The sequence below is a fragment of the Elgaria multicarinata genome, chromosome 21 (genome assembly GCF_023053635.1).
Source record: "Elgaria multicarinata webbii isolate HBS135686 ecotype San Diego chromosome 21, rElgMul1.1.pri, whole genome shotgun sequence".
In the NCBI taxonomy this organism is placed as follows: Eukaryota; Metazoa; Chordata; class Lepidosauria; order Squamata; family Anguidae; genus Elgaria; species Elgaria multicarinata.
In genome coordinates, this window is record NC_086191.1 from 10853259 (window position 1) to 10867478 (window position 14220).

General features: G+C 51.0%; 1 protein-coding gene across 1 annotated transcript; it reads left to right on the top strand.

Annotated features, from left to right (window-relative positions):
• Positions 1 to 430: 430 nt before the first annotated feature.
• B4GALT3 (beta-1,4-galactosyltransferase 3) lies at positions 431 to 13562 on the top strand. The gene is made up of 7 exons (XM_063146308.1): positions 431 to 508; positions 4213 to 4502; positions 6523 to 6758; positions 7893 to 8083; positions 8471 to 8593; positions 10627 to 10731; positions 11286 to 13562. Exons 2-7 carry the CDS (start codon positions 4250 to 4252, stop codon positions 11884 to 11886), a joined length of 1509 nt encoding a protein of 502 aa, XP_063002378.1. The 5' UTR covers positions 431 to 508; positions 4213 to 4249; the 3' UTR covers positions 11887 to 13562.
• Positions 13563 to 14220: the final 658 nt, after the last annotated feature.

The following is a 14220-nucleotide window of genomic DNA, read 5'->3' on the forward strand; positions in this document are numbered from 1 at the left end:
GTAAACATTAAAAGTATACAAAATTTCAAAACATAAAAACAACAGTAAAAAGACATCAAAATCCTGCTAAAACTTCTTGACAATGGAAAACATCACAATGGAAAACATGGTAATATTTGTCCTGCTCTGTACATGCTCAGGGATGCTCACAACATTTGGGCTCCACATGTTCCAAGAAAGCTCAGCCTGTGCTTGCCAAACAAAACATCCTGGGGCTTCCGTCCTTTAAAAAGAAGTGCTGTAGAAAATCAAATCAACACCTTCTCCGTCTTCTCCATCTACACAAAACTAAAATATGGGGCCCTTTAAGGGAAAGAGAGTCAGGCCCCGCCCTGTCGTGCTACGTCACAAGCCCTTCCCTTCTTCCCCCCACCCCTCCATCCCTTTCCACGGCTTCCCCACCCCTTAATTGCATTTTCACCTTCTGAAGATGGCGGCGATGGTGCTTTGGATCCCGGGGTGCAGTTGAGAGCAAGAACTCCTGGCTAGGAGGACTCAAAACATTCAGGTACCTGAGTGAGATCCGAAGAGGTGTATGTGTGTGCGTGCACGCACTCCTGGGTGCTCAGGTGAGATGCTTCCTAGCAGGAGGGAGTAGGTACTAGAGATCTTCTCTCTCACACACACACAACTCATTCTGCCAGCTAGAGCCGAGAGGACATCTGGATCAATGGTGCTGGGAGGTAGAAAGAGCCAACCTTGTGTTGCTTATTTATCAGGAAGGGGATGAATACAACCTTCTCCCTAAATTAGGTTTGGAAAAAGAATCTGGAATGGGGAGGACACGACTGGATTCGTTCTTCCCCCTTTCTCAGCTGAGTTCTGCTTATGTAGATTTATCCCTGATGCCCACGCAATAGCAGGTGGGAATTTTTGCTTTGATGCAACATGGATGTGTGTGTGTTTATATATTTTTCCATTGGGGCTTTAAGATGAGCGAGCAAAGGTGGTAGCAGCGTGGGACAGAGCTTCCTTTCCCAACCTGGTGCCCTCCAGATGTGTTGGACTATAATTCACAGCTGGGAATTGTATCCCAACACATCTGGAGGGCACCAGATCATGGGAGGCTGGAGTACAAATTAGTGATGGAGAATTCTGGGAGGGTAGGACAATAGATCCCTCCAGAATGCGTGCAGGAGAAGGCAGAGCAAGTAAGAGTAGAATTCTTATTGCTTGAACCATCTGGGATTCAAAATGAAATGGGCAAGTTTTAGAGTTGCAAAGGTCTCTTCCTCTCCTGTTGGATTTCAAGTCACAAGAGAGAGGGAAGGGAGGAGAAAAATAAGAGTGGGGGATGAAACTGGTCTAAGGGATTGGTGTGTGTATCTTATTCCACTCCTGGACGCTTCACCCCCTCAGCCACTGTCCTAAGACAGAAGGACGACCACATTATTTATTTGTGGTGTGATTTATTTTGACATTTTAAGGTTGATGCATGACTTCTGCTTCATGCAATTTGGACTTTATGCAGCGTATTGAAGAGCCACTATATAGCCACTGTAAACCTGTACTCAGCCACCATTATGACTTCTGAGATTTGCACATCTGCTTTGAAGTTTTTCTTTGAGATCATGCGGTCTAGAACCATGAAAACAAATGCATCCTTCCCACCCCACCCCCAAGAAAGTTGGGTGTTGCCTGAAGCTGTGGCATAGCTCTGCAGGTAACTTTAACCTTAACTAGGAAAAGAGGCATGAAACCTTCAACCCCAGGTGTTCTGGAAATGTGTATATCAAAGTCCAATTTATTTAGACAGCTCTGGTGCTAAAAGAATTCGTATATATATTTTTATTATTTGTATCCAAAGGTGCTCAACGTTTCGGTAGTTGTGATTCACAAAACAATTTTTCAAAGAATGTAACTTAGTTTCTGGGTGTTGTTTCTCTTTTCTCTTTTAACTTGTTTATTCTGAATTGTTATAGCTCCTGACGAAGGACTCCCGGTCTGAAACGTTGAGCACCTTTGGATACAAATAATAAAAAAACATATACGAATTCTCTTAGCACCAGATCTTGTCTCTTTTGCGCCCATGCTATTTGGTGCATGTTTTCTCTCACAGACACACCAATTTATTTAGACAGCCATTTTCAAGCCAGCAAGTGGGAGGGATATATGTTGGCCTGGGACTGGGGAAAACTTCAAACACCCAGGGTTCTGGAGAAGATAAACTGTGGTTAGGAGATGAGAGCCATGTGTCCTTATTTCCTTGTGTGGGGAAAGAACAGGATAAAATATAACAAGTAATATTAACTGATTCCATGTGTAGCCCCATTTCCTACCTGCAACCAAAAGGTTTCTGGACGTGGGCAATTGACTCTGTTGTTTGGCCCCACGGCTGAAGGTTTGGGAAGTGCTGATGTGTCTGTGTGGGTGCTTTTGTCCTGTGGTGGAGTCACTTAGTGTGGTTCTTGTAAAGGAGAAAGGAAAGCCTGGCACACGTGGTTGCTGGTTGAGAACAGCCATTTATAATTCTCATCAATAGAGTTGTGAATCCATGAAAGACTTCTGAGATTGATTAATCCTTTGAATTCACCCCTGCCAACAAATTCAAAGTCCAGTCTCACACTTGCATGTGTTTATTTTCAATTTATAAACTGCCTTTCTTCCTCAGAGGATCCCCAGGTGGTGTACTTAGCTGTTGTGAAGTTATTTACAAGGCTGATGGTCCACATTTTATCACTGCAGACCGGTGTCAGCCATTTGCAGCACACCAGGAGCCCGAAAGAACGCAGGGAAGGGAAACACTTTTGCCTTGAGGACTAGAAATATGTTTGTGTGTGTTTAAAAAAACAAAAACAACCCCCGAACTATGATTCTCAGTATTCTAGCATTAGGGAGGCTGTAGGATCCAATTTATAGAAGCATCCCTAAATGCTCGTTTACCCAGATAAGTGTCTAATTATAGACCTGTTATTATTCCTTGTAATAATGAACTTGGTTGGTGGCATACCTATCAGTCTGAAAACGAAACTGGCCCGGCAGGGGGAAAAAGAGTTTGCTGTGTACTTGAGGGACTGCCTAAATATGTGCAAGTATATAAGTTTGTAAATAAAAGGAGGAAAACGCACGCGCGCACACACACACAGAGTCCTGTTAAGGGCATAAGATAAAGAAAATATTTAGTAACTTATCTCATAGACTTTGGAGGTAATCTCAAGGTTCACACTGAATGCCAGAGACAGGAACTGCCATCTTTAGTGCTGCTTGGTGGTGATGGTTTTTAACTGGGTGGGCCATGCTGCTGGATTTCTCTCCAAAGGGTTCGGACGACAAGTCTGGTCTTCCCTCACCAGTGGCCATGCTGGCTGGGACTGATGGGCGTTGTGATCCAAAAAATCTGGAGGGATCCAGCTTGGAAAAGGTTGGGTTAAAGGAATCGGGAGTCATTCATGTGATTTTTTTAATGTTTAAATCTGTATCCTGCAGTTCTACCAAAGGCTCACAGAAATTACACAGATACGATAAGAAAAATGTGGATACATGAAATACAATAAAGACACAGTTGTCAGGCAAAACGTCACTAAAACCAGTTGCACCAGATTTCTAAGTCAACTACATAGGGGGACAAAAGCCAACCCATCAGTTAAAGTCAGCAATTCTAACATGGAATGTTAGGGTGTCAGTTGAGAACCGCCCATTTCACTTTTCCCTTGGAGTCCTGCGGGAAAGATTGTTAGCTTTGGAAGGACGATGGCATGGGTCAAGAGGGGTACGATGGCGCACAGGGATAAGAACAGAAGAAGAGCGTTGCTGGCTTGGACCAAACGTCCTCCTTCAGCAGCCTACACATCACATCGGCCAAAGAAACGCCTCTGGACCGCCCACAGGTAGGGCTTGTGGCAGACCTGGGATCTGAATACGGGTCTCTCACAAAGCCAGGCCACCTTTCCCCTGATCACCTGTCATTTGGAGGTTTCCTGGCTTTTGTAGGGGTCCCCCCCCCCCCGGTTCTGTTTATTTTATTCAAGACAAAAAGCGTCCCAGAGTGTCTCACATATAATCAGTAAAACAAGGTGCCCCCTTACAATTTAAAAAGGCATGCAAGGAAAAAGGGACAGGAAGGGGTGGGTAAGTGGGGGAATCCTTTCAGCAGGGATGGTGGAATGGCCTACTGGAACGCTCAAATGTTGTTAGAGGAACAGAGGAAGCTCTGCTGAATCAGACTGTCAGTCCAACTAGCCTTCCCTTCTATGTACCCTTCTCCCTTTCCAGGTGCGATTGCAGGACGAAGGTCTCGCGTCCCACCATCATGCTCCGAAGGCTTCTGGATCGGCCCTGCACCCTGGCCCTCCTCATCGGCTTCCAGTTCGCCTTCATGGCATATTTCTCCTTCGGGGGCTTCCGGAACCTGGCCTCCATCTTCGGGCATGATGCCAACCCGTCTTTCGACTATTCCCGAACCCACGACGTCTACACTAATCTCAGCCTCTTGCCTCAACAGCCCCGCCGTGGTAGCTCCACGAGGTCGCTCCCCTACTGCCCAGAGCGGTCGCCTTACCTCCGTGAGTCTGAACGTGAAGGGTAAAAAGGGGGGGGTGTCCCTGTGCTTGTGGGCCTTTGGTCCCATCATTCAGTTCGGAGGTCAAAAAACAAGGGGGTGCTGGTGGCGGTGAGTGCAGGTTTATAAAGTTGCAGGGCTCAGGAGCTTCCCTGGAAGTGCCAGAATAGGGAGAAACGGGAGTTTGGATTAAAGAAACACCACCTTGGGTTTTATTTGATTTGATTGATTGAGGGCGCAGTCCTATCGGGATTCCCGTCAGCCTCCGGACTAGAGGCTGACAGGGATCGAATGCAGAGTGGGAAGAGCATGGAGGTAGTCTTCCCCTCTGCACTCCTCCTGCTCTGCATTTCAGCTAGATGGGTGTTTTTGCCCATCTAGCCGAGGTGTCAGGGTGGGAAAGGGAAGGAGGCGGAGGGTGGCTTGTATCCCTGCTTTCTCAGTCCCCCCCCCCCCCGCCCACAAGAATGCCCCCTTTTTGTCCTCTCCAACCTCAGAGAGGCAACCGGTGAGATTCTCTCCACACCGGCTGCAACAGGGAGGTGGTGGGATGTTCAGACTCATGGGCCCAAGGTTGGAGTGCCGTTTCCAACCTCGGATCCAGGAATCCGAAGTACCCTATAGCCCCCCCCCCCGACTCTAGAGGCTATATGATTGCTCTCTGATTGATTTGTATCCCACTTTTCTACCCCCCCAAAAATAGTGGCATTCAATATAGGTGGAGTATTGGAGTGGGACTGCGGAGACCCAGGTTTTAGTCTCCACTGAGCCGTGAAGGTCACTAGGTGATTTTGTTGTGAAGATAAAAATGGAGAGGCGGAGGATCCCGAAAGCTGCCTTGGGCTTCTGGGAGGAAAGATGGGTTATAAATGTTACAAATAAATAAGACATTTTTTAAAAAAATCAAACTTGATTAAAACCGCCATAAAACAAATACAGGGCCACCGAGAAAATTATTCCCAATAAAGCTCAGTATTGCCAGAGTAAAATTCAGAAGCAATGTGGGTGTGTGGTGAGATTACAAAGTCTCCTGCTCCAGACAACAAGGGCACGGCTGCTTTGTGCCCTGCAGGCTCTTTGTGTTGGGACCTGGGTAAATGTTTAATGAAGATAAACGCACTGTAAATCCCACGAGGAAGGTGCCTTTCAGGAGGGTGATGGAGTTAATTCCCTTTCCAAGTAGGAGCGCTCAGCACTTCTGCCTTTTCCCGGTGAGACCCGTTGTGCCCTATTGCTATGTAAATGCACAAGCCTGCGCATGTCTGCTCAGAATTCAGGGGGAATTCCTCTCAGCTAAGGATGTGCACCAGCCTTCCACAACCTCTAGCCTTATCTGGCTGGGAGATTGTAGTCCAATACGTTTGAAAGTTCCCGAGTTGGGGAAGGCTGGTGTGTGTGGGTGTGAGGGCTGGACAACCTCTGGTTCTCCAGATGTTTTGGCCTACAACTCCCATCAACCCTAGTAGCCAGTATACCTAGTGGTATACCTCCCCCACCCACCCCGTCTCCTCCAAGCCTAGAATCAACTCCACAACAGTTGGGCCATAACTCATGTCCAAATGCCTGGGAAAATGAGCACGTCTTACCTGGTACCAAAACGGTGGCAGTGTCATCTGGTATTAATACCGATTTCCTGGAGGCAGATGGTCAGCTACTTCTCTCTGGTGGGATTCTGGCAGTTCCAGGTGGCCTTGGCAGCATTTGTTATCCTTGTCTTTGCATATAGATGCCTCTTTGGCTCCCTTTCCCCCTGGAGATTCTGCCGAAAGCTTCAACTGTGAAGTTACTGATATGCACAACATGCCAACACCCGTGGCATGACAGGGAAAACGTTAGCTTAGCTTAGATCCCTGGCTTTGGGTTGAGAAACCTTTAGTGGGGAATGTTTCCTTCATTTCAGGTGTGTTTTTTTTAATGTTCTCATGAGGACTAGAAACTTGAGCAGGACGAGCAAGAGTCCCGGACGAGTAGGAGTGGGAACGAATGCCTTTCTGATCCCTGTCGTTCTTCTCTTCCCATCTCAGTCGGCCCCCTGACGGTGAGCTTCAGCCAAGTGCCGACGCTGGAGCAAATCCAGGAGAAGAACCCTGCGGTGGGCCTGGGGGGCAGGTACCGCCCTTCCGCCTGCGAGCCCCGCTCCCGGACGGCCGTCATCATTCCACACCGCAACCGGGAGACGCACCTCCGCTACTTACTGTACTACCTACACCCTTTCCTCCAGCGCCAGCAGCTGCAATATGGAATCTATGTCGTACATCAGGTGTGTTTTAGGAGAAGGCAGCCCTGGGAAGGAGCAGGGGGCGGGGACAGATGGAAGAAAACGACAGCAAGGGAACGAGAGCTTTGGCTATTGGGCGGTATAAAAATGTAATAAATAAATAAATAAAAATAAATAAACTTGGCAGTGCCCGGTAGTGGATGAGGGAGGTGGCATGGCCAGTGCCAACGTCAGGTTTTCAGGGCAAGACACCTTTAGTGAGCCTACCTTCTCCCTGCCATTGTCGCCAGCTGCTGTGGTCCCTCTTCCTCATCGTCGCTCCCACTTGCTTGCTAGGCAGAGTCCGTGAGCGAGGAGGCATCTGCTGCTCTTCCTTCTCACCAGCACAGTTGCCTGGGCCAGAGCACGAGGCAGCAGGAGCAACTCTGGGCGGCTCTCGTCAGTGGGCTGCTTTTGAGAGGGGGGAGCCTGGCAGGTGCCCAGCCGTGCCTACCCTTGACGCCAGCCCTGAGCGTAGCCCTGGCATTCGGAGGGCAGCAGGAGGCCTTTGCTCCCTCCTCCCCCTCCTCCCAGAGCTGCATCTTCAGGCAGCACAGTCAACGTGCAAGTTGCAAAAACTCTCACGGCTATCGTTCATCTTTTAGCTCCCCCGTTCTGCCTTTTAGCTATACAATCCGAAGCCACGGCGTTTTGCAGAGGAGGACCACGTGCGCCACCTTGGGTTCCTTGCAAGAGGAAAAAAGGCGGGATATAAATGAAATGATGGGAATTGCACTCCAAACGTATCACATTTCCCCTCCCTGCCTTAACCACTACGGTGCTCCAGGTCTCATTATGAAGCCCATCTACTCAAACTTTCCCCTGCAATGAAGACGTGGCTATTGCCTTACCTTTATCATTCTTAGGCTGTTTTAACTTTAAATTTGTCTCACTATTTTTGATTATATATAATTGAATTTGTAAGCTGTCTGGTAGGGCACAGTGGTTGGGGACTAGGAAAAACATCTTTAACGTAAACGAGGCTGCTGGGTTGATCATCCAAGGCGGCATTTTCCCAGTGCTTAAAAAGCCGATAATTGCAAAGCGTCTGGCAGGTGGCATGGCCAGCATGCCCTCTGTGCGAGAGTCGTGCGCCCTGCCGCCATTTCCCACCTTCCCCTACCTGCTCCTCTGTAGGCCGGCAACAGCACTTTCAACCGAGCCAAGCTGCTGAACGTGGGCGTGAAGGAGGCCATGAAGGATGAGGAGTGGAACTGCCTCTTCCTCCACGACGTAGACCTCATCCCCGAGAACGACCACAACCTCTACGTCTGCGACTCCTGGAGCCCCAAGCACGTCTCCATCGCCATGAACAAGTTCGGCTACAAGTGAGCGCGGGGGGGGGGGGGGCTTGGGAGACGGGGCGGGGAGGAGGGGGCGGCTGTGCGCCCTCCGTGGAACAAAGCCTCCTCATTCACAGGAGTGAGGGTTGAACCCACTGGGGCTCCCCCCGTCCCTCTTTTCCGTCCCTTTTCCTTTTTAAAAAAACTTTGCTCCTTTGCCTTGAAATGCACGCACAACAGGCTGGCATTCACGAAGTGCAGCGAATCGTCTGCTTACTCATCCATCCCCAGCTGCAGGGAACCCTAAGAATAAGTGAACCGCTTTTACTCACAGGAGTCCACTCCACTCCACTGAGTTGTGGGCTCCCCTCGCGAAGGAGCCCAGTGCGACTCAAAACCAGGTAACGCCTTTGACTGCCTCTCCGTCTCCAGCCTCCCGTATTCGCAGTACTTTGGCGGCGTGTCGGCACTTACTCCAGACCAGTATCTGAAAATCAACGGCTTCCCCAACGAGTACTGGGGCTGGGGAGGCGAGGACGACGACATCGCCACCAGGTGAGGTTTACCTCGGCTTCCCCACCCCCCCCACCCCGACCTGTTCTTTCGGCCAGACTTCTCCCTCACTTAGCATCTGCGTTGCAGTTGCTGTCTTTGTGCCTCGCTCGGTAGGATCCGGGAAGGGTTTGGAAGCTTCCAGCCCTCCGAGCCAGGCAGGCGTCGTCCGCACGAACCTTCCCCAGCACGGTGCCCTCCAGGAGCTTTGGACTTCCGCTCCCAACAGCCCCAGCCAGCATGGGCAATAACTGGGAATGCTGTGAGCTGTTGTCTGAAACATCGGGAGGGCACCATGTTGAGGAAGGCTGGCCTACACACTTTCAAACGCATCTCCACAAACTTAAAGCAAGTTGGTAGTCCTTAAATAGAAGAAGCCACAGCTCGGGTTCTTTAGAAGGGCGGATTCTGGGCCAGGTACCACTTTTCTTGCTTTGTCTGTGGTTGTTTGGAGTGTTGGCATAGGTACCGCTGTGTTTTTAGGCCACTGCGGAAGCGTCTCAGATGATAATTTTTGGAGTTCTGTGGTGCAATAGCTTTCCCCGTCTCATTTTGTTGCTCACCTCCTATGGAAGGCTTGGGGGTTCCTCAAAACCCTGACTTCCCAGCAGCCAAACATGTAACATCCATTCCATTCCTGTGTTTCCTGTGTGTAACACTTATTCCACTCCCCGCTTCCTGGCCTGCACCTGGAGTGGTGCCTGCTTTCTCATTGCCTTCGTTGTCATCATCACGTTGTTGTTTTTTCTCTTTCTCTTTCTCTTCCCGTCCCACCTTGTGCTGTCTCTTGGATCTTTGCATGCTCATTTCCCCCTGGCACAGGGTGACAGTTAGGCTGCAGCATCCAGGTAAGGGGGCGGGGTGGGAGAATTGCAGCCCACCTGCCGATGCTATGCCCTGATCAGTGATCCCATCGCTTAGCCAGCTCTTCGGCTAAAACCCAATCCAGCAGGGCTCCTCTTCCGTTTCTGCCTTCCCCTGTCACTATGTTGTAGAAGACTCGCTCCTTAGAATAGCCCTGAGGATCTGCCCAGAGAACTTTGTTGTTGTTGCACAGTCCAAGAATACAATAAATAACTTATTTGCCTCTGCAGAAAAATCAGAGGGGAGAAAATTCAGCCCAGGGGAGATTCCCATACTCCAAATCCACCTTCCGCTCCAATCTCATTTCCTCCAATTTTCTCCTTCGTTGCCCTCTGAAAGCCAGGTGCCATTTTCTGCAGTCCCAGTGGGCCCAGTGTCCCAGACACTTCTGGCTAAATGCCAACATGCTGGTCAGCAGTCTTCCCCCCCACCTGGCAACTTCCAGATGCGTCAGGCTCCCATCATCTCCAGACAGTTATAGTCCAAGCCATCTGGAGGCCACCAGATTGGGGAAGACAGCTCCGTAGTGGTGGCGCTCTTGATATAAGGCCCTCGACGTCCCGTGGCACCTTATAGAATCATGTAAGCTAATCAGGATAGTGGCAGATCCCAGCCTTTAAGGGCTTTATTCCAGGTTTGTCAGCGCGAAACGATGACAAAAGGGAGGAAAGGAAGAGGACGTGGGTAACGAGGGGCGAACAAAATTGGTGCTTTGTTCTAACGGACTCGCCCGGGGAACCGTTTGGCTCCCTGAAATTGTGTCTTGTTGAGAAATTCGACTAGGATTGTGCATCTGTTGCCATAGCAACTGTTCCACCTCCCTCTGCGGGGGGAGAAACCGTTTCATTCTTAACCTTGAGCGCAGACAAAAGAGAAACGTAAAGAAACCCGAGTGCAAAGGCAGGAGGAGGAGGAAGAGGAGGAGGAGACGTTGGCTCTGAGGGTGTGTTCACATTTACTCCTTTGGCTGCTTCTGGAAATGTTGCGAATCAGCTGTCAATACCGCTCAGTGATGCAAAGTGCCCCTCGCCCGATTGCCTGGGAGTCTCCGACCCCGCAGCCAGGGCAAAGTCTGACCTCATCCCAGGAGGAGATGGCTGCGTGGGTTAGGACCCAGGCAGGCGGCCCCTGGGCTCAGTTTGCGATTTGCGTTCTCACGTCTGCGTTTCTAGGGTGCGCCTGGCCGGCATGAAGATCTTGCGACCTCCCGTCTCCGTCGGACACTACAAGATGGTGCGGCACAAGGGCGACAAAGGCAACGAGGAGAACCCCCACAGGTGGGGGTGCGCAGTGTCTTCCCTTGAGGCTGGGTTGGAGGAGGGGGGGTGCATCTGGAAGAGCACACGCATGGCGAGCTGGTGCTGGCCGTTGCCACATTGTCCAAAATTGGCTTCATTACGCTACAGCCGCTGCCAGTGTTTGGTTATCTAAACGTGGGGACATTCTGAAAAATCAAAGCTTCTCATATTCTGGCCTCTTTCCCCTGGCCTAGGGCTAAAGGTGCTAAATGTCTGGCAGGAGCAGGTTAAATCTATGGCTTTGCCCAGCCGTTCTGAAAATATAAATATTTAAGTTCCTACATCCTGGTCAGGAGAGAGAGAGAGATTTATATATATATATTAATCTTCTGTTAGCTTGGGAAATTCTTAAAAAGGCAAAGGAGAATCAGCTAGGAAGCTGCCTTATACCAGGCTGTTGCCTTTGTCCATCTAGCCCAAAGAAAGGCACAAGGCGGGCCTGGGAGTGTCTGGGGTGAAAAGACGAGGCCTTCCACTTTGGGGTCGCTTGGCTCTTACCTCTCTCGTGACATCTCGCTCTCCTCCTCCTGTAGGTTTGATCTGCTGATCCGGACCCACCGGGCCTGGACTCAGGATGGCATGAACTCCCTCACGTACTCGCTCCTCTCCAAGGAACTGCTGCCCCTTTACACGAACGTCACGGCCGACATCGGCACCAATCCGAGAGCCACCAAGGGCAGGAAGGGCTCCTTGCCCAGCCTCGGAGGGAGGAACTACCCAAGCGGCAGCAACCACGACTTCCGGCAGGAGATGTTGCGCAAGACGCCCTTCGCCAAACTCTCCCAGGCTATGGGTTGGGGGGAAGTGCCCTTTGGAACCATCCAGGCCCTGCTGGACTCCGGAAAGAAGGCCCCGAAATCGGAGAAACCCAAAACCAGCCCCATCGACAGGAAGGAGGGGAACGGATCGCCCAGCCCGACTGTCGGACACACACGCCGTGGAATGCCTGCTCAGGCTGCTCCCAGCCCGGCAGTTCCAAAGCGAGCAGCAGAGCATGCTGGGAAAGAGAAGCAGCCGCTTGGATCTGGGCAAGCCAGCGTGGACCCTGCCGGAACCTCGCATGAACGCACGGCCTCCGACTCGACGCCCCAGAAGCAGGCAAGCAATCACACCGGGCCAAAGGCTGACGACTAGAGGGGACGAGTCCAAGACCACGGGCCCCAGGACCCGAAACGACAGCCGGACCTCGGTCTCTAGACCCAATCGTAGGAGCTGCATTACTGCTGTGGCCCAGAAGCCTTTGGGAGGCCCTAACTGGCATTTGCCGGGTGGCCAGGCTGAGTTGCTGGCCTGATGTGAACCCTGACTGGACAATAGAGAGGCCGGGGTGGGGGTGGGCAAAGGGAGGATGAAACACTCACTCCGTTTCACTGGGAATACGCTCCACGTTTTGTTCCCTTACCAGCAGACTCCTCTCCTGAAGGCAGGAAGCTTTGGCCGTAGGCCAGAGGTTCCGCCTACCGTAGGCAAAAGAGTAGCCCTCGCTGCAGCGTGGAGGTCGCATCCCATTCCTGGGCCTTCGCAGGTCTAGATATACACTCCTAAGGGTAATCACGTTGACTTGACGTTTGTGTGTTGGGGGGGGGGGGTACGAGCTAGAGAAAAGCCAGCTGTGCGTGAATGAACGGGGGTAGGGGAACAACCCCCCCCTCTCCTTTGATGGTGGCAGGTTCCACGCAAGCAAAGGTACGAGGCACCTGCAGGGGCGCCAGCCTCACGACTTGTGCTGTCCCAAATTGGAAGCTGCTGCTGTGGCTTCAGGAACGCTCCTGACGTCCTCTGGGCTCCATTGAGAAGACTGCGTGTGGGGTTCTGAACCTACCCCTGTGGCCTGGTGCTGCTAGATAATGTCATAACTGCCAGGAGACTAAGCGTTATCTTGCTTAGCCGGTCTGGCTCATCTCTTTCCCCACCACCACCTTTTAAAATACACTGTCCTGGGCCTTCGTTGACAGCAGGCTCTGTTATTTACTTCTGGTATTCCCCTCACCCTGCAAAAAACCCTTCTTGCAGGTCTGTTCATGCCTGAGAGAAGGGGGCATCACCCAGAGAGGATCCTGGGAAGAAGAAACGCCCGGCTTCTTCCCTGGACCTGCACGATCGGAGTGTCAAGCAGTGAACGTGCTGCCGCTCCAAGAGTGGTTTAACCAAGGGACTTGGGCCTGAGCTGGCGTTGGCTGTGCCCCCATCCCAAGCCGTTTCCAGAGGGGCCCGGTTTGAGGCCAGAAGTCTATTGATTTATTTTTGGGAGCCAAGCAAAAGCACTTTGCCATGGATTTAGCTGCATTCTCTGGCTGAATCGGGGCTTACCGTGTCCTCTTTGCTCTGGAGCAATAACCTCCTCCCGAAATGTTGGCCACTTTGTGCTGCAATCCTATTCTACCCCTACCACCGAATCTTCCAGGCACTTTAGCGATGCTCCTGGCTGGAAACAGGCCTCCGGGGACAGGCTTGAGGAGAGCGGGGATGCGGCAGGCAGCGGAACGAGGTTTATCACCGCCACTTCCTTTAGCTGCTGAATGAAGTACTTTTGTAGATCTCTTCCCCACCCCTTCAAAACACACAGGCCTGGACTTAAGCTGTAGCTCTATTCCGTTGCACAGACCCCCTTTTGTCTTAGGGCTGGTCCCAGCCTGCAATCTGCCCTCCTCCTCCAACTTCTTCCTTACCTTACGTGTGCGTCTCACAATCTCTAGCTATTGCCAATGGTATGTAGTAATTTATTCTATTTATGGAGTCCTCTCTTGCCGTAGATGCCGCTGCCGCTGCCTTGTCCTCACGCCTCCCTTTTTTGATAAACTGATTTTTAAAAAATAAAAATAAAAATTGTCCAGGGATTAAAGTATAAGCCTGTCCTTTTTTGGTTAGTGTCGCCGGCTTTCCCCCTTCTATGGCTGCCGCTCGTCCAACAGGCCAGACAGAAAATCAACTGGTTTGGCTTTCGTTTCAGTAGAGGGGAGTGGTAGGGTGGGGTTCACCTGTTGAATTTCTGCCTGTGTGTCAAAAGGCCCAAGACCCCACCCTAAGATGCCTGTAAGGGTTGGACTGGGAATCGGGAGATCTGTGTTCTAGTCCCCATTTGGCCATGGAAACCCACTGGGTCACTTTGGGCCAGTCACAGACTCTCAGCCCAGCCTACCTCACAGGGTTGTTGTTGTGAGGATTCAATGGAGAAGAGGAGGGTTATGTACACTGCCTTGGGCTCCAAGAAAAAACAAGGAAAATTTAATCGTTCAGAAACTCTTCTTGAACAGCTGAATCAAAGTTGGCAATTTTGGGTGGTGGTGGGGCGCAAAATACTTTGGCACCAGCCCTGGTGACGGAGAGATAGAAGGCAGGCCTCCCTTGGCAAATTATCCCTGAGGAAATGTGGCCCTTGAGGGGAAAAAGGTCGTTCCCACAACACACACACACACACACACACCTGTGCTAAGCCCTTGATTAGTTTTATGCCTGAATTGGACCCAA

Bases quoted from the DNA above. Each gene is read 5' to 3' on its own strand.
- B4GALT3 (XM_063146308.1), top strand. From the start codon at position 4,250: ATGCTCCGAAGGCTTCTGGATCGGCCCTGCACCCTGGCCCTCCTCATC. The intron at 4,503-6,522 runs GTGAGTCTGAAC...TTCCCATCTCAG, and splicing joins AGAGCGGTCGCCTTACCTCC to TCGGCCCCCTGACGGTGAGC. The intron at 6,759-7,892 runs GTGTGTTTTAGG...GCTCCTCTGTAG, and splicing joins GAATCTATGTCGTACATCAG to GCCGGCAACAGCACTTTCAA.